General features: G+C 36.3%; 1 protein-coding gene across 1 annotated transcript in view; it reads left to right on the top strand.

Annotated features, from left to right (window-relative positions):
- LOC115424750 (3 beta-hydroxysteroid dehydrogenase type 7) overlaps positions 1 to 21,244 on the top strand; it is a 41,703-nt gene extending 20,459 nt beyond the window's left edge. The window contains exons 4-6 of the mRNA XM_030142160.1: positions 9,091 to 9,190; positions 11,480 to 11,642; positions 20,474 to 21,244. Coding sequence (XP_029998020.1) covers positions 9,091 to 9,190; positions 11,480 to 11,642; positions 20,474 to 20,886 — 676 coding nt within the window. The 3' untranslated portion in view covers positions 20,887 to 21,244. The remainder of the gene's footprint in view (positions 1 to 9,090; positions 9,191 to 11,479; positions 11,643 to 20,473) is intronic.

The following is a 21,244-nucleotide window of genomic DNA, read 5'->3' as shown; positions in this document are numbered from 1 at the left end:
TCAAGACACGGAGTAGAACAGTAGAATCATGTCCAGATCTAATTCTGAATTTGATCGTCCATCACAGATCGCAGCTGTCAGTCGCATATTTAAGCCCTAGCTGTCTGAAAACACCTGTGATCAGACAAACGCCTGCATCATGAGGTTCATATTCGGGCATGCACAAGTCTAATGTCCTCTCAGAACACGTGAATTAAAAATATGCTGAAAGGTCATTATGTAAAGAATGCTTCAGGCGCTGCAGCTTCAACCTCCTGTATGTTTTTGCTTTGTTTTGAGTGTAGTTATGGAACGATGCAGTCAGTTTGACGGCAGTAAAACTGGTGCTGGTGTTTGCTGTCATAGGCTTCCAGTTTCAGGGCACTTAAAGTCCACTTTTGAACTTTAATCAAGTAATTAGAAACAAATGTTTGTCCCAAAAGACTGATGCTTAACTCTGAAACACAGTTATTATCATTATTTTCAAAGATACGGTTCTCAGTAAGTGCACACAGATTAAACACTGTTAACCCTTTAACCCCTGACGTGTCTGTGGGGAGCGCTCTGAATGTATGATTTATTTAAAATGTTCATAAAAATTCAACCGTTTGCTCAGTAGGAAACATTTCAGAACATGCTGATAGAATAGACCTTGTTCTTTCCGTAGACATCTGAGCATGCTCAGTGCACCCCCCACCGCCTGTGTAATGGGGCAAAACACAGAGCAGTGAGTGAGACCGACTATAAAAATACACAGTTTGGACTTTTCTTTTTTTTTTTTTTTTTACACCGTTTTCCTTGTCGTTTTTTGTTTTTACTGTTGTTTACAGTATTGTGGTGATTTTTCTTTATTTTTTTGTACTGTGTTTTTACTGAGTTTTGACCGTGTAACTGCTTTTTGAAGTTCAACCAGGTGCCAAAAAACAAAAATAATCCTGCTTTAGTGCCTAGAAATAAAACAAATTTCAAGAAAACATGAAAACTTCTACATATTCATGAAAAAAAATGCATTGATTACTCACAGATGTGTTTTTTTGTTTTCAACTCAAACATAAAAACTTAAAGACAGTTCATCATTTCATTCATTGTTATTCCAAAATATAACCGTTCAATAAAGATAATGTGTATTTTTTTTTTTTTTTTTTTCAATTATGTGAATAAATCAGGGGTGTCAAACTCATTTTACTTTAGGGGCATTTTTTTTGTAAGGTGCAAAAAAAGTTTAATTAAACCATCCTTTTTTCAGAGTTTTGACTGTGTAAGTGCTTTGTGGAGTTCAACCAGATGTCAAAAAGCAGCTGGACTGATTTAGAAAAAAAGAGCCAAAAACAAAAACTACTGGAACCAAATTCAAATTCTTGCTGTTGTTCAGTGTGTTCCAGTTCACAGCTGATGTTCAACATCCTAAAACTCTTAGTGATGTTCATTCTAGTGCCTTATTTAGTCCAAACCCGTCAAACTTCAGTTCCTCAATTCCTAAAACAGAGCAGTGAATGAATAGAGGGTTTGGGCTTTTTTTTTTTTTTTTTTAGACTGTTTTCCTTGTCATTTTTTGTTTTTACTGTTGTTTGCAGTGTTTATTATTTATTTATTTATTTTACTGTATTTTTACTAAGTTTTGACCATGTAACTGCTTTTTGGAGTTTAACCAGGTGCCAAAAAGCAGAATAAACAAAATAATCCTACTTTTATGCCTAGAGATAACAGAAAACATGAAAACTTCTACATATACATGAAAAATAGATGGTTTGGGCTTTTTTTTTTTTTTAACACTGTTTTCCTTGTTGTTTTTTGTTTTTCCTGTTGTTTGCAGTGTTGTGGTGATTTTCCTTTCATTTTTTTTTTTTTTACTGAGTTTTGACCGTGTAGCTGGTTTATGAAGTTCAACCAGGTGTCAAAAAGCAGTTGGACTGATTTATTAAAAAAAACAAAAAAACAAAAAAGAGCCCAAAATAAAAACTACTGAGCCCAAATTCAAATCCTTGTTGTTGTTCAGTGTGTTCCAGTTCACAGTTGATGTTCAACATCCTAAAACTTTTATTGATGTTCATTCTAGTGCCTTATTTAGTCCAAACCTGTCAAACTTCAGTTCCTCTCTTTGTCTTTTTCTGTTCTTCCACCTGTTTTAATGCTAAAACACACAAAATAAATAAAATAAAACCACTGAAGAAAAGGAACACAAACACATACTCACAGCAGCTTTAACGAACCTGAAACAGACCTGGAATCATGTCTCAGGGATAAAGGGTTAAAAAAAATGTCTGGTGATTTTGGCTCCTGCCGTTTTAATGTAATGAAATACGTGAAATAAAATACCAGCGTATTAACTGTCATATGGACGTGGAGAAGATGTTTGAAGTTGCAGCGCCTGAAGCATTCTTAGCATATTTACTTTTCAGCAATATTTTAATCCATGTGTTCTGAGATAATATTTGACTTGTGCATGCCAGAAAATGAACTTCATGTTACAGGTGTTTGATTACAGGTGTTTTCAGACAGGTGGGGGTCAGTAGGGGTTTTCATGTGATATACGGAGGTGAAAGTCACAAAGGAACACAGTCTGTGTATCATTCGTTCTTTTCATGTCAAATTGAGAACCAACAATCGGAAAATGAAAAAATGACTCCTTCTTTCATTATTCATGTACAAGTCAAAAACCAAAAAAAAAAAAAAAAAAAAAAACAGTTGTTTTTCATTATTTCAATTGAATCCACAAATTAAAAATTGGAAAAAAGCAAATGGACTAAATGTCGGGTTTCATGTTGACATTTTTGATATCCGATTTGGTACGACCCGGAAGTCACTGACTCGTCACTGAATATGAAAAGAACGAATGATACATGGATTGAACACAAGCACATGTGTGGAAGTAAATCTGTCTCATCAGATTTTGAATAAGAAAAGCCATTGAATTTCTAGCGCGGAATTTTTTTTTGCACTGAAATTAAGTATCTGAATTTTTTGTCTCTGAATTCAACTATGTTCATAAGTTTAGAATAAAAAAAATCGGATGCAAAAAATTCAGACGCAAAACATTCAGACGCAAAACATTCAGACGCAAAACATTCAGACGCAAAAAAATTCAGAAGCAAAAAATTCAGAAGCAAAAAATTTAGATGCAAAAAATTCAGACGCAAAAAATTCAGACGCAAAAAAATTCAGATACACAAAATTCAGAAGCAAAAAGTTCAGACGCAAAAAATTCAGAAGCAAAAAAATTCAGATGCACAAAATTCAGAAGCAAAAAACTTCAGATGCAAAAAATTCAGATCACACATCTGCGCTGACCGTCTTCCTGCATCGGCGTCACATGACCAACCTAACATAACTTGATTGGTTGGCTGTCGGTTCGACTTAAGATAGAATCAGTTGCTTTTCCTTGGTGTCCCGGATGTGTGATCTGAATATTTTGCTTCTGAATTTTTTTTATTCTAAATGTATGAACATAGTTAAATTGAGAGACAAAAAAATTCTTCAAAAAACTTAATCTCAGTGCAAAAAAAAAAAAATTCAGATTCTTAATTTCAGTGCAAAAAAAATTCCGTGCTAGAAATTCAAAGGCTTTTCTAATTCTAAGTGTGATGAGACAGATTTACTTCCATACACGTACTCACAGCAGCTTTAACGAACCTGAAACAGACGCAGATTCACAGCAGCACCTTCACCTGGAATCATGGGTTAGAATGAGTCATGTGTCTGCTGAGGCTTCCACTACGTTTCCATTTTCTTATCATTCTCTGGTTTTGACTTTCACTTCCACATGAAAACACCAGAAACGAACAGTGGAAGGCCAGTGAACTCAACATGGTGTGTCCAAATTCTTTAAATTCTCCACATTCAGGCTTGTGTTTTATTTCCACGTAACACTGTTGTGGCGTTTGGCGTCTCTAATCTATCTGGTATGTGTGTTGGATGTTAGGTAACGCAGTGTCAGTCAGGAATATGACTCCAACCAGTCCAGACAGGCCTCAGTAGCTGTCACGACATCATGTAAAAATAGACGCGTTCTCTAAGGGACAATTACTTACAAATGTTCCGTCTGTTTGTTTATTAAACACAAACTCTTGGCGCAGAACTGACAGAACGTTCCGGTATGTAAGCAATGTATGTTTGGGCTTCTCGTGTCTTTTCATCTAAGTCTCAGAGTGTAAAAGATAAATATTCACCGAATCCTTTAAAGATTCCTCTAACCGTCTGGAAAAGAAAGAATGTTCCATCTGCTGCACCATGAAAAGGACTTTTATCTGTTTTGTGACCTGGTGTTTTCATCTGTACCTGCAAAGAAAAGAAAGCTGCGTCTTGGAAAACAGGTTTAAAATGTGCAGAGATAAATGATTTCTTCATCTGGTGTTTGGAGGAGTCTGACGTCTAGCCAAAAAGCCTCCTGGGATTTTCAAACCTTTCTGCCAGTGTATCTTTTAAACAAAAACAGTCTTATCTGTGTGACTTCAGTGAAATGCAAATACAGACTCAGTGTGGGCTGATGTTCACCTGTGATATCTGGAATCCTCTCCAGCTGCAATGAAAAAAAACAAAGTAAATATTGACATTACATCTCAAAGAGGCTGTAGTGGCTGTAGTTTGCCTGCTGTGGAATATTTCAGTTCATCAATACGCAAATAAAAAAAACAACTATTATTTATACACAAAACTAAAGTTGACTGTTGTTCGAATAATAGTTTCATTAATAATTCATGTTGTGTTGTTGTCAGTAGAGAACTTTTATTACCCCGCCCCCTGAAAGGGAGGCAAGGGGTATGTTTTTTTTTTTTTGGTTTGGTTTGTTTCTTTGTTTGTTTCATTTCATTTCATTTATTTATTTAGACAGGGACAATGCACAATATGTAGCCTATAACACTGGGTTACAAACAAATGTTTTTTGCAAGTTGTCTAGGTTTTTTCAACTGAATTCGGACCATTTTGCACCGCTAAATCCAAAAATGATATCTGCTTTTCTCAACCAGGTCAGGTTTTTATGCTAATTTGATTGTGAAAAATTTGATCTTCTCACAAAATTGATGACATTTTTGTGACTTTATCAGTTGGTTTTTTATATAGTTCTCACCCAAAATAGGTTTTAAGAGAAAAAAAATCATTTTCTAACAGGATTCCTGTTAGGTACAATGGTGTATTCACCGCAAATGTAGCAGAATACGTCAGGCTTATTTTTGCAAGATCTTCTAGTCGAAGCCATTTCATTCACCTGTAATATTAAAAAAAAACATTAATCATAAATTGGCAAAAGTAAAACCTTCAGAACTTGTTTATTGCAAGAAATATGAAAGAATTTTGTATCATATGATGTGAAAATGCCCATAAATGTAAGCAAAAATGTTCAAAAGCCAATATGTAGCAGAGTTCAGAAAGTTGACCTGATTGAGCAAAATGAATGTGATTTTTGGATTCAGCACCAAAATGATCCTAAATCAGCTCAAAAAACTGAAACAATACATTTGTTGTTGACCAGTGTCATATACATTAACCTTAAAAAGGAGACATGTAGTGTGCTGGGGTGGAGCACTAGCGCTGTTTAACCCTTTTATGCATTAATTATGAGAACCTTAGTTAAGATTTTTTTTCTTGAGTGTTTTTATTCCTCCATAGGGATGAAAAAACCCCAATGTGATCAAGTTGTTTTGTTTTTTTTTCATGGAGTTACAAAAACGTCCATGCATTTAATTTTTGAAGTAAAGAAACATGTTTAAAACCTAATATCAGAAATTGGTATTAAAACAATTAAATAAAATCTGATGTTTTCTCACATTTTAACATATTCTAATGCTAATTATTACACGTTTCATGGAGATAATGTGCAAAAAAAAAACAACAACTTTTTTTTCCAACAAATAACAATTGATGTATACTGAAACATGTTTGTGCAGATCAGGTTTATCAAGAACAGCAAAGTTACAGTAATGGTCTGAATTACAGTGTATGGGATGATGCATAAGCATTCTCTGTGTTGGCTGATATGGAACTAAAACAACTAAATCCATGAATATACAAGAGAACAGCTGGAGAAGAACTGTCCTCTGGAGTGACCAGTATGCATGAAAGGGTTAACACTTTAGCAGCAAAACTATTGGTTGAATTCAGACCAGATTGGGTTTATAGATGACCAGTGACCCAGAATACAAGTCGTTACATTTTGGGAACAGTAGGTCAAAGTAAAAATTTTTTATGAATTTTTTAAATCTTTTTTTCCCCATTTTCTTATAATGGGCGAAATTTCACACGTCTATAAAAACATCCATTTTGTTTCAGTTTACTTCAAACGCATGCATAGTCACGATGACATCAGCTGGATCGATACAAAACACTCTATAACATGTGCGAGGGGCGGGGTTAGTTATGACTGGCACCACTTGTTTATTGTGGTTACTGAAGGTGTTATGTAACTGTATTTACTATAACCTGAATGACAGGTTGAACAGTTTAATTATTACACCTCGGCCAACCCAGAGAAACTGTAATCATTTTGTTGTCCGTCTGTCCATTCAACAACGTAATCGCATTATCTGAAGAATGCGTTGACATATCTGCACCAAATTCATGCTGTGGATGCATCTTGGCATGGAGCAGAAGAATATTGAAAATAAGTCAACTATAGGGCAGTGAGTTTCAACAGAATCTGACACTATATGTGGCCGAAGGGTATTAAAAGTCTGCAGCATGGTTGAGATTCTCTCTTAGAGGCTCAATTAAATCATTTCTTACCACTTGGGATCCATTTTTACGGTATTTCAATTCTTTAAATTTTCCTCAGAATATAGATGATTGAACAACATTGAGAAAGAGAGGAAAGGAGGGAATGAGAAATTATGTGTCATCTTTCTTCTGTAATTTCTGTACACTATACTACCTTTTTTTTTTTTACTTTTACAATTTGAGTTCCTTTATCATTATTTATGGTTTCTGTTTTTGATTTTCTTTTATGTTTTTCCTTATTTTTTATTTATTGATTTTTTTTTTTTTTTTTGGCCTGTGGGTTGGGTGGGTGGGAAGGGATGGGTGTTGACAGTCAGATATGTCATTCTTGATTGCGCATTGACTGTTACGAATTGATATAATGTCTGTTGTGTTCATTGAAAATGTTTAATAAATATAGTTGGAAAAAAAAAAAAATCTGCAGCATGTTATGTCGATCTTAAAACCCATCCTTTCTCCTTGGCTTTTGAATCCATGTGAGATGTTTGAATTAATTATTTTTATTCTATTATTTTATTTGGTATTGGTTTATTGTTCTTTTTTTGTTGTTGTTAATTGTACAGTTTTTTTTATGTTTTTAATCTTTTTTTTTTTTTTTTATTTAAATCTCAGTTTAATGTTGAGACAGTTAAAAGCAAGAAGAAAATAACATAAAAGCAATATTATTTGTGGTTTTAAACTCTTTTTTTATGGTTAGAATATGACAAATACAGTATTTAAACAGCACATTTCTGAAAGAGGTACAAGGTCAAAATCCACATGAGCATAGGACTGAGAATGAAAGAAAAACAAACCCAGAAGGGAAAAGAAAACTGTGACTGTAAATAGACTTATTACGATATAGATGTATAATTGCATTGTCCAATTTTTAACCTGCCTTTTACTTTTTACTCTGTTTTATTGATTGTTTTATACTCTGCTGTTTTACTGTACAGCAGGGCTCTCAAACTCATGTTCTTTCAGGTTCCACATTCAGCCTGATTTGATCTCCAGTGAAATAATAACAGAATAACCTTTAAATGACAACTGCAAGTTTTTGTCTGTGTTTTAGCGCAAAAAAACCCATTAAATTATGAAAATACTTACTTTTATAAACTATTCGAACAAAAAAAATGTGAATAACCTGAAAAAATGGAAATTTCTTTCAAAAAATCAGTGCAATTTTAACAGTATTCTGCCTCAACTTCTCATTTCTACTTGTGCGTTCTGGATCAGATCTACAAAGACACTAAACACTGAGGAACAGGCAGAAAATAGTTAAAATTATGCTTAATTTTCTTTAGACATTTCAGGTTGTTCATATTTGTTCAGGTTATTCACATTTTATCGTTACAGGACAGTTTGTCAACGTAAATATTTTCATAATTTAATGTTATTTTTTGCACTAAAACAAAGAAAAAAAAATTGAAGTTGTTAATTCAGATTTTTTGCCTAATTCAAGATTTTTTTACTAAATTTAAGATTTTTTTTTTTTTACTTAATTGAAGTTTTTTTTTTTTTTTTTTTTGCTTAATTCAAGATTTTTTCCTGAGTTCAAGCTAAATTTTTTTTTTTACTCAATTCAATTCAAGACTGTGGAATTTTTGCCCTTTGCAAAAACATCCTAGGGGCCGGAGTGGAACCTTTGGTGGGCCGCATTTGGCCCCCGGGCCGCATGTTTGAGACCCCTGCTGTACGGTGTCCTTGAGTGCCCAGAAAGGCGCCTACAAATAAAATGTATTATTGTTATTATTATTATAATTATACTGATTATTGTTTTATGATCTGAAGAGCAATTTTAAGCCAGATCAAAATTTTAATGTGATCTTAATGTGCTTTAATTCCCTTTTGCTTTTCTCAGGAACCAACACAGTGGTATTTTATTTCATATATTTCATCACATTAAAGCTGCCGGGGCCAAAATCACAAGAAGATATATATGTATATGTATATGTATATGTATATATATATGTTTGTGTCTGTGCATATATTTGAGCAGAAAAAGCAGATTGTGGTGAACGTCCAGTGTCTGTGATAACCCACTTGCAGCTGTGTTTGTGTTTGTGCTTGTTTGTGAATGTGTAATTGTGTCTCTGGGTATAAAGTTCACCTCTATCCATGTCCAAACATTAAGTCACAGGATTAGAATGAACCTTTGCGTGTTTAAGCTGAAGTGTCTGAAGTGTCACAGCTTGTGCTCGATAAATGTAAACAGACATGAAAGAACCCAAAGTCTTAAAAGGAGACACGTTCGACTTCACTGCCTGACTTTTCAGACTCTCTCCACCTCTGCTTCTCTCTCTATCAGCTGTGATTTTTTTTTTTCTGTCCAGTTAAATTCCTTTCAACACATTCCTCTCATACATGTGACAGAATGAAGAAGAGAACGTTCTCCTGAATCCTTTTGTCATTGTTTCTGTGCAGGGGTAATGAAGACTCCCCCTACCTGGTGAAACACACTATGCCCTACCCCAAGAGTAAGGCCAAGGCAGAGAAACTGGTGCTAGAAGCCAATGGAACCAAGGTAATACTGGACACACTGGACAAGGATTTCATTGTTGCACACTCATTTTTTATTCTGAGAAATGCTGACAAACTGACAAACCCTGGGAGGTTTATTAAAAGCATGTTTGCACTGTTGAGTAAAGTTTATGAATCACCGAACGCATCTAAAAAACAAAAACCAAAAACAGACTGTTGATATAAAAACTGTGAAACCACAATGATGCAGGTGATAAAAGATGCAGATGTGGAGTTCTGAAAATAAGAAACAGCTTCTTAAAGGTGCGGGAGACTTTTGTGACCAGTTTTTCCTCAGATCTGTCCATCCTCAGTCATATCCTCAGTATCATGAATCTGTCCGTCTGTCTGTTATTACTCAGCTGAATCTCTTGCATTACAGTGAACAGTTTCTTAGTTCCATCCACCACAAACAAACCATGTGTTTCCAAACAGAGCCAGGAGGGAGCTCGGGCATCTGAGGAATTTTGTTGTGACGTGCATTGTGGGAAAGGGAGGTTCACGCAGCCACCTGACAGCCGCAGCTGCTGCAGACACGACATGGAAACGGCAGGAGCTCCCTTCCCTCTATGCGTATCCCTCCAGCCGTTTCCGCGTTTCAGACATTTCCGCGTTTTTGTTTGTTTCATCCATATAATCATATGGTTGCGCTGCGGCTGTCAGGCGGCTGTGTGAACCTCCCTTTCCCACAATGCACATCGCGACAAAATTCCTCAGATGCCCGAGTTCCCTCCCGGCTCTGTTTGGAAACACATGGTTTGTTTGTGGTGGATGGAACTAAGAAACTGTTCACTGTAATATGAGAGATTCAGCTGAGTAATGACAGACAGACGGACAGATTCATGATACTGAGGATATGACTGAGGATGGACAGATGTGAGGAAAAACTGGTCACAAAAGTCTCCCACACCTTTAAAGCAAATGACATGTCTGTTCAGTTGGGATGGGGTTAAAACAGTGGTTTCCAAACTTTTTAACTCGTGACCCCATTTTAACTTCACAAATTTCTGGCGACCCCAGACATTCAAAACAGAGACTTTTTTTTTTTTGCTAAAATTAATTTGTTTTTGATCATGTAATACATTGCTATACTATTGTTATGGAAAAATAATTCTCTACTAATTCGTCTTCAAGAAAGAAGGGTCAGTTCAAGCGTTCAGTGTCAAAGAAATCACTTTATTTGGAGCTCTATAGAAAGAGATATCACTCAGACAAGAGACTGAGACGGTCTGAACCCAAAAATACAAATCCCAATGTAGTCTTCTGTCTCCCATGAGAAAATTATGATGTGTCGAAAGTGTTTTGGTTAGTGTCAGGAACTTAGAGATAAAACCCCTGTGAGAAATGTTGGTTTGGCCTTCTACTGTGGACACAACACAAAAGAGGTCTGAACTGCTCTATAACACACAGTGACATGAAAATATCTGAAATAGAGTTAGAAGCCTATGTGATACATGGAATATATGAAAATATATATGAATATATATGGATATAAGTAATTTTGCCATTACACTATGTTACAAATAAACATTAATTTTTGATGACATTTAGTCTATATAATGTATATTATTGTGGACAGAGGCAGTAAGTCCAGGTGTAGATTACTGCACAAAGGGAGAATGTGATTTTCCTTGGTCAGGATCTGTCCAGTCGGTCCAGCTGTGATTTACAAGGAGGACAATTAATACTGAACAAACAAGAACTGAAACTATGAATTATGAAAGAGCTGCAGCATCTGAAACTGACCACAATGAACATTTGACAGATAAACAGAACCACAGTGCTGCAGTTTCACACTCACAGTTTGACAGGTTTTTTATGGGTTATGGATGTCTCTCAATATATCACCATATATTTATAATTAGTAAGTTGTTTTTTTTTGTATCAGTTACTAGCCCCCATGTGGGGTCCTGACACCAAGGCTGAAAAACACTGATCTAAGGGTTAAAGAAAATGACATGTTTCTTCAGTTGTGCTGGGGTTAAAATGACACAGTACTTGTGCTTGTACTATTAAAATACTACAGTACTATAATGTTCTACTGTATCTCACACTGAGGCTGTTTGTCAGACTGGTTTGCTGCTTAAACACACTCCACACTGCAGTCAAACACTCGGAGGTATTTCTTGTGCAACTTTGCCATTACATACCACATCCTTCCCTTGTGGCCTTTCTTGGGGGAGTCACGCCTTCTATTTGGAATCCAAATCCACAAACGCCTAAACTTTATGTATTCTCTCTGTTGGTCCATGTGATTCCCAACCCTGCCTCCTGGGTCTTGTCTCCTGTCCAGGTCAAAGGGGGACAGTCTTTGCACACATGTTCCCTGAGGCCGACGGGGATCTACGGCGAAGGACACGAGCTGATGTTGGAGTTCTACAAACAGGGCGTGCAAAAGGGGGGCCTGATTATCGGGGGGGTCCCTGATAACACGGAGCATGGACGGGTCTATGCAGGTAAAACTGCATTTCACAGATTTCATTTCATTTATTAAAATTCCCATGAGTAATTAAAACATCAGTTACTATTCTTCCTGGGGTGTCCTCTACATTACATTACAATTTTAATTATTTACATTAATCTTACACCATTCACACCCACACACATACACACACACACACACACACACACACACACACACACACACACACGCACACAGACACACACACACACAGCACAATGCAATAAAAATAAACAAACAAACAAACAAAATAACTGCTATACATGTATACTCACTCACCAAAAAATAGCTGTCTGATACAAATCATAGGACATCTTTCAATATTATCAATACTCTTTCCATATCATGTCCATTGTGTAAACAAAAAGTTTTAATTTCTTTTGAGAACATTTTCTATTATTTTCCAACAACTAAACCCTGACAATCAATTCCATGCAACTGTGGCCTGATAAAAAAAACACAACAGATCACAGTCAACAGGGGTGGAGTGGAACCAGTACTTTTTATTTATTTATTTGTTTGTTTGTTTGTTTATTTAGCAGGGACAGTACACATTAATGAACATTTCTGTAAATGTGCCAGTATTAGCAAAAACCCTTTTTTTCAGCTGTTGTCCCTGGGTAAGATGTAAAATACCAGCATTCATAAAATTAGAAACAATTTAAAAATTAAGGCTCCACCCACACATTCCATAGCATTAGTTCACATATATAGTATACACAGTTCACCTTTAAGTATTAGTAAAACACCTGGAGAGACATTGGCGCATGGGCAGGTGGTCATGCAGCGCGAAACAGAGAAAACTTGATTCCAGTGAAGATGAAAATAAACATGAACAATTTCCCTGGCTCTTGTTAGTGAGGTGCAGTCGTGCAGATTATCCGGACACACTGATATTTTACTCATGGCTCAGATGGTGGAGTGGGTCATCCAATAACCAAAGGGTTAGCGGTTCGAATCCCGCTCTGTCCCAGTCATGTGCTGTTGTGTCCTTGGGCAAGACACTTCACCCTCCTTGCCTCCAGTGCTGCTACTCACACTGGTGTATGAATGCGTATGGATGTTCGGTGGTGGGAGGGGCCGTAGGCGCAGACTGGCAGCCACGCTTCTGTCCGTCTGCCCCAGGACAGCTGTGGGTACAGATGTAGTTTACCACCACCAGAGGGAGGATGTGAGAGCGAATGAATAATGGATCCACTGTATGCACTTTGAGTATACGTTCATAGAAAAGTGCTATAGAAATCTAATCCATTATTCATCATCATCATCTTTATTTGCAGACTTGGGAGTCCATTTAGAAACAAACAAACAAGCAATCAACAAACAATACATTTAAAAATACAGGTTAAAAATACAAACAAAAAAATCATCAATATTATAAAAGACAACTGTACCAGTGTCGCCACAGGGATGACTGGTATCGCACCGAACTATGACTGGGATTAATCAAAAGCTGAATGATGGAATTCTGACAATCGTTCAGTCGACAGATAAATTTGTACATTAAGTTTCTCATAAGAGCCTGAAAAGTGTTCACTCCTGCATTGCAGAATAATTCACTTGCACTAGTCCATCGAGGTTTTTTAAACAGTATTCTCATGGAATCATTCTATGTAACTTTGAGCTTCTGTACGCTAGCCTTTTTAAACCTGGACCACAAGGGGGCAGTATAGAGAGGAGTACAATGTGCTCTGAAGAGATTCTTCTTGACATTTTCTGTACACATTGAGAATTTTCTTGCCAACACATTAGCCTGGGCATATAACATCCGACATTGCCTGTACATGTCATCATCATCGGTCATTTGATTCGTAATAAAGTGACCTAAATACTTTATTTTGGTGCTTACACTCAGCACCTGTCCTGACAGGTAAAAATTAGGGAAGTTTAGGTCCTTGTCCCCTTTTGTTCTGCATATCAATTATTATTATTATTATTATTATTATTATTATTATTATTATTATTATTATTATTATTATTATTATTATTATCATTATTATTATTATTATTATTATTATCATTATTGTTATTATATACTGAACCAATACAATAGCAGATTTATCTACCGGTGCTACACAGTGACTGAGTGAATCACCCAGAGTTGTCAAACACAGACCTATACCTCGACTGTATCCTGTTTTTTCTAATTATAGATTATTTGGAATGTAATGGAATTCAATGCCATAACTGAGTCCAACCTTCTTGGAGCCAACTCTGTGCTTTAGTTCATAAACTGGTCACATTAATGAGGTTACATCATATTCCTTTTATTAGTGTATGATAATAATAATAAAAAAAAAAAAAACAGTTTTATGTGATTGGAAGCATTTGTAATGTTCATTTTTCCCCCTTTCACCCCCCTTTCACCCCCCCCAGGCTCCAACCCTGGACCCCACTATTTTCCTGCTCCCCCCCCCCCCCCCCCCGCCATACATTATTTGTGGATCTGCCACCACAGTACTATATAAAGTACTTCAAATAACCTTAGCCTTAAATATGTAGAGCAGTAAAATGAGTCAAAAATATCTGATATAAGAGTAAAACACTACACAGTGAATACTACGACAGTGTACTCCGGTACTTCCTTTATCAATAGAAAATGTTCCAACTTCTATTTTTGTTCAGTTAGACTTAGACACTGATAACAGTCATGTTTGGATAATGTCAACATCACATCTAAAAGGAGAACTGATACTCACATGCAAAGGTGCTTCCTCTGCGTTTCACAGAAGGCATTTTCACATGACAGAAATTTTACTGTCCGGAAACAAAGATCGGAGGAAATCACTCGGCTGTTCAGTTAACCCTTTAACCCCTGAGGCATTATTTCAGGTGTTTCAGGTTCATTAAAGCTGCTGCGAGTATGTGCTTGAGTTCCTTTACTTCAGTGGTTTTGTTTTACTGTGTGTTTTAGGGTCAAAACAGGTGGAATAACAGAAAAAGACAAAGAGAGGAGCAGAAGTTTGACAGGTTTGGACTAAATAAGGCAGTAGAATGTAAATCAGTCAGAGATTTAGGATGTTGAGCATGAACTGTGAACTGGAACACACTGAACAGACTGATCTCAGGAAATGGCGTTGTATGTGAGGCCAGTTCTTATGACATTTGGCGTGCTGTACGTATGCAGTTTTGACCTTTTGTGTGTTATATTCAGCGCCATTTGAGCGTGTGTCAATTTACGCAAAGATCTCTGGTTCACATAATTCTAACCCTAACCCTCAGTGCGTGGTATTTGAAACATTGATACAGGTTGGACAGGCAGCTAATAACGCAGAAGGCTTGCAGTGTGTACAGATAACATGCGAATTAAAAGTGGCGTGCATATTTATGAGTCATGATATCACGTTGCACTGAACAACAACAAGTATTTGAATTTGGTCCCAGTAGTTTTAGTTTTGGTCTCTTATTTTCTAAATCAGTCCAGCTGCTTTTTGACGCCTGGTTAAACTCCAAAAAGCAGTTACATGGTCAAAACTCAGTTTAAAAAAAAAAAAAAATAATAATAATAATAATAATAATAAAGGAAAATCACCACAACACTGCAAACGACAGCAAAAACCAAAAAAAAAAAAAAAAAAGATAAGGAAAACAGTGTAAAAAACAAACAAACAGAAAATCACCACAACACTGCCAACAAGACAAGGCAAGGCAGGTTTATTTCTATAGCACATTTCATATACGAGACAATTCAAAGTGCTTTACATAAAACATTAAAAGCGTTACAGCAGAAGGCATGAGAAAAACAAACAAACAAAAATCAGATAAACAGATAAAACAGACAAGCAGATAAAACAGATAAAAACTTTTAGCTTAAAAGGAACAGCAAAAACAACAATAAAAAAAAAATACAATAAGGAAAACAGTGTTTAAAAAAAAAAGAAGGAAAATCACCACAACACTGCAAACAACAGCAAAAACAGTAAAAAAAAAGAAAAAGAAAACAGTGTAAAACAAAAGGAAAATAACCATAATACTGCAAACAACAGCAAAAACAACAATAAAAAATACAATAAGGAAAACAGTGTTAAAAAAAAAGGAAAATCACCACAACACTGCAAACAGCAAAAACAATAAAAAAAAAAAAAAAAAAGGAAAACAGTGTAAAAAAAAAAAAAAGTCCAGATGTCTATGAAAAGAACACGGTCTATTCTATCTGCATATTTTGAAATTCATCCTATTGAGGAAACGGTTGAATTTTTATATATTTCAAATAAATCATAAACTGAGGACGCTCAGCACAGACACGTCAGGGGTTAAAGGGTTAACCAGCAGTTTAAACCCATCGTGAAGTAATTGTACCAGATGTGATGATGAAATGTTTGATGCTTTCAAGTGTTTTTGAATCAGTGTCACGTTATCAGCTTTTGCCGAAGACAATCTCAACAGGCACATTTGACTCCAAGTAAAGTGTTGTATCTGACTTTAATACGAGCTGATAACACAGAACAGAAGTGGTGACATATGTGGAACCCTGCATGCTGGTTACTAACCTTACCCTAAAAAGGAAATGCAGTTAAATTCAGGATGGACGTTTGCCTGTATGATGTCAGACAGGGTGAGGTGTGAATGATGTCACTGTAAGGCCGTCTAGTTTAACCTTTTACATTACTACATAGATTTGACTTTTACTTCCGATTATCACAGTAGATTTATCCTTTTTTCTTATGAAAGACTGGTTACCATCCTTGAAAATGTTTCTGTTTCCCTCCTCTCAAAGGGATCCCTGTTGCAGCTCAAATGTGAACTAAACTGGGGGTTTCCGTTACCCCCACGAACAGATTTATTACAGCGAATGAAATTTACAAAATTATTTCCAGAAGGTTTGTAAGAGAGCTATTATAGTTAATGAAAACAAAGGATAAAACTTAAAGTAGCTTTGGAGAAAAAAAATTGACAAAATAATGCTGCATGTAAAATCTGCTTTGTTTTCTTTTTGCCTTCGATGTTTGGCCAGATTAACCCATTAGGACCCAGTGGGACATTTGTGGCAGTTCCAACATGAATTTTTCTCAATATTTAACTCCTTCAGTGATTTATCACCATTTATTGTCATATTATCTTCTGTGTTTTTTTTCTTTTAAATGAAAATCATCTATTTTCCTACATTTAATTTGCTACTCATATAGATGTTCATAAAAGCTCAGAGTAAAGTTGAGGATTATTGTGTCAAAAATAGAGTTTGCTGGAAAAGTCACTATCAATAACTGAACATAAACCCAATGTTTCCATCCACTGTCACTGATCCAACTCCATGGGTTTTACTGGTGAATCAATGTTGTGGAAGATGACGGTGTTTCCATGGTAACTACAAAGCCTCGGAACATCCAAATCCAGAGTGTCGTGGCCAAGACAGCAGCAGCAGCAGCAGCAGCAGCAGAAGTCACACAAAATAGAAATCACAGCCATACATCTACACTAAAAATATACATAAAACACAATAAAAGTCAGTTCTAATACAATATATAAATCACTAAAGTAAGAACATATACATAAAACACTGCTGATAATTTAAAAGGTACTAAAAGTATAATAACAATGGTCCTTAACCCTGTAAAGCCTGAACCATTAAATCATTGACAGAAAACTACAGTTTTTTTTAAACTGGAGCCTTTATTGGTCCTTCTGAACAACCAAAAAAAACCCTTTTTTTTTTCAAATATAAATTTCCATGTATGAATTTCAGTTTTGTATCATATTTGATACATCGGGTCTCAATGCTCAAATATTAGTTTTGAACACACAAAAATATAATATAACACAAACATGTCAAACAAATTGTTAATACCTTTTCTAAATTGTCAAAGTTCTTCCTCATTAATGATAGTCTGGTAGTTTCACTGGAAAGGCCTCTGGTGAATGAAGTCCTCCCCCCGAGTGGATTATCTGTGTACTGCATGTATTTAATTGTATACATCAGGTTTTTCTTTTTTCTTTTTTTTTTTTTTACTTTTTATTTAGATATTTTCATTTTTCCACTAACAAAACAAAACAAAACATTCTCTGACATAAGACCCTAAGAATTAAAGCACAAGTAAATGGAATACAATACGAATACCATGAGGGGAAATCACATGAAAAATAAATATCTGATTTTAGCAAGGAAAATTACAGCAGTACAATATCAGTCATAGAGAGACATAACAATCTTATGATAACTCCCATTCCTTCATCAGTCTCCCAAATACAGAGTAATACAGTTCCATCTTTGTTCAAAAATGTCCATCTTTAGTTGTAGACTCGCGGTTATTCGCTGCATATCGTAGACCCTTGTCAATCTTATACATCAGGTTTTTTAAGAATAAAAATATCATACTGATCATGTAGAAGGCTTCAAAACCCATGTATCAGATATGATACGTTTAGCGTTATAGGGTTAAAAGCAAAAAAACCAAAACAAAAAAAAAAACAGGAAAAGTCCTAAACATGAAAGACTCCTGTACATGTGAAAGCTCCAGTGCCTGTGCTGAAGCTGCCTGATTCCATCTAAGTTTGTTTGCTGCTGTTCTTCTGAACCTTTATTCCATTTAAACCCTGTCTGTGTGTCGACATATGCTGGCAGCCCCACCCTTGTGTGTTTTTCATTTTGTGTTTTTCCTGCACCCTCAGCCCCTGTGGAGGAAGGGACAGTCTCCTGTTTGGTCTGTTCTTTTTTTACGACTATTGTGGATTTAGTTTGTAAACTCAGATGTGCTTTGAGGAAATAAAATACTTGAGCAGAGGAATGTGACAACATCCTTGATTAGTCACGTTCTCCACCGTGAAGGTCAAGTAAAGTAACACTGTTTTGGGTGGAGAAAGAAACCCCAAGAACCATGGGATAAAATGGATCCTGATGAAAAACACCTAAAAAAAAGTCTTTGAAAATATTTACACATTCTCCTTTTGGGTGGATTTTGACAGATGAAGTTTATTTATCAGATATTTTGCATGGAATTTGGTTTATTGTCGCTCCTTCTAAAAATAATTTCAGAAATCTTCCCCATTACCCAGCAGTGGGGCCTGATGACATTATTTTTTGGTGGAGCGCAGTATCCCAGTCAGTTTTCAGCTGCACTATAACCACATATCACCACTAGGTTACGTCAAAGCACACGCACCACTATTTAAAATATTAATTTAAATTAAAGGAATGATATTTTTTTTTTAAAATGGAATTCTTCATTTTCCAACATTTCCCTGTGGTCTCCATAAACTGTAAATGCTCTGCTTGGCTCTGAATTCTTCATTAATTCAACTCCACAGGTCCATCTTTAACAATATTTCTGACTAATCATGCCAGAAAGGTGGTTTGGCGCGCTGGCCCTTTAAATGCACATGAGCCACTTCAGGCTCCACCCCCTCCAGGTTGTTGACTGTGCTGTCTGTCCCGTTCGTCAATACAACCAACAACTGAACATTTTAGGTCATCGGCTCGAAGTTTGGACATATTTTCAGTTTTTACTACAGCCGCTGCTGCTGACAAACAGTTATGTCGTACTCAGAGAAATGTTCGTCAGAAGTCTGGACCTGATATGTGCAAATGTCATGACCTAACTAGTTATAAAACGTAACAAATTAAGCAGGAATTAAAACAGGTTGTAGAAATCCACTTGATTACTGTCGGAATTCATATAAATTTAGTTTTGCAGCAGCTGGAGGGTTCAAATTCAAACTTTATGAACTTTTAGGGTCCAAATACACAAATAAATGAAAAATAAAAGTGGGTTTAGACAAATATGAGCCCTTTAAATATAATAGATTGTGTTTGTGGAAGGATTTAGTCCAGTGGTTCCCAATCTTTTTTGGCTCATGACCCCATTTTAACATCACAAGTTTCTGGCGACCCCAGACATTCAAAACAGAGACATTTATTTGCTAAAATGTATTTGTTTTTGATCACATAATACTTTGCTATAATATCTATCTATCTATCTATCTATCTATCTATCTATCTATCTATCTATCTATCTATCTATCTATCTATCTATCTATCTATCTATCTATCTATCTATCTATCTATCTATCTATCTATCTATCTATCTATCTATCTATCTATCTATCGTTTGTTTGTTTGTTCGTTCTATCATTCTATCGTTCTATCTATTGTTCTATCTATCGTTCTATCGTTCTATCTATCGTTCTATCTATTGTTCTATCTATCTACGTACCCCAAATACACAAATAAATGAACCAAAGACTAATAAAAGTGGGTTTAGCAAAATATGACCCCTTTAAATACACAGTATGTGTTTTCAGTCATTTATTTTTTCTTTGTAATTTTCACCCGTCTATCCTTCAAACATGCACATTTTTCCATGACTCTATTGTCCCTGACAAGTGTGTTTTCCACTGATAATATGGTCAGTATGAAGGTAGTACAGGTAGATCACATGGTGAATAAAAAAAAAAAATAGGAAATCCACATAAGGGCTAAAACCTAACAATGATAACACTCGCACTGGGGTTCAAACCCTGGTCTCCCACTTTGAAGTCAGTTGTTTTACCCACTGACTTATCCATCTGCATGCATGAGCTTATAAAGTTCTAAGGTGTATTTATTTTGGGATGTAATCTTTACTCCTGTGGGCGGTGCTTAGGGCTCTCCTACCTCTTGTATCGAGGGGGTCTACTGCACATGCACCATTTATAACCAGTGTTGTGTAAGTTACTTCCAAAGGGTAATCCATTACAGATTCCTTGTTATTGTTATTTAAAAGTAATTCTTTACCTTACAATATTACTGTCTCAGAACTGTAATGCATTACATGACTCCTGTATTACTTTTGAGTTACATACAGACTCTAGTCTTGTGTGCAGTAGATGACACTTTCTGGTTTGTGTTGCCAGGTAACGTTGCGTGGATGCATGTACTCGCAGCCCGGGCCCTGAGAGAGCGCCCTCAGACGGTCGGAGGCGAGGCGTTCTTCTGCTACGACGACTCGCCGTACAAGAGCTACGAGGATTTCAACATGCAGTTCCTGTCTGCGTTCAACTTCAGACGGGTCCGCATGCCCATGCTGGTGCTCTGGTTCCTGGCCGTGCTCAATGACATCCTCCGCTTCATCCTCAGCCCCTTCTACAACTACACGCCTCTGCTGAACCGCTACACTCTAGCCGTGGCTTGTACCTCATTCACGGTCGGAACAGACAAAGCCCAGCGCCACTTCCAGTACCGGCCCCTGTATGACTGGGACCAGTGCCGAGCTCGCACGCAGACATGGGTCAACACGTTCCCCCTGGATAATCCTAAAGACTCTTAAAGGTCCGATGGGTGATGTTTAGTGACATCTAGTGGTGATGTCGCAGAAAAATTCAAGTTTTTTTTTTATCTTCTCTGGAACTTTAAGTCAAGGAGATAATAACTCCGGTCTACACTCATGGTAATACCACCTGCAATAAAACAAAAAAGACGAAAAGGAATTCCGTTGTGAGCTACTGTAGAAACATGGAACCATGGATTTGACCTGCTCCGTTTGCAGACATAGTCGACTCATGCTACGTTCCAGGCAACCCGTAACTCGTCTTTTTCCATCCTTCTACTGGTGAAAATGCACTGGAATGTCAGTCAAACCCGTTACTTCCCACCCGTGAACTTGTACTAGACCCATGTACTCCCAG

Source organism: Sphaeramia orbicularis, chromosome 8 (assembly GCF_902148855.1).
Source record: "Sphaeramia orbicularis chromosome 8, fSphaOr1.1, whole genome shotgun sequence".
NCBI lineage: Eukaryota > Metazoa > Chordata > Actinopteri > Kurtiformes > Apogonidae > Sphaeramia > Sphaeramia orbicularis.
The sequence above is the reverse complement of the archived record's forward strand: the minus strand, read 5'-3'. Positions and strand labels throughout refer to the sequence as shown.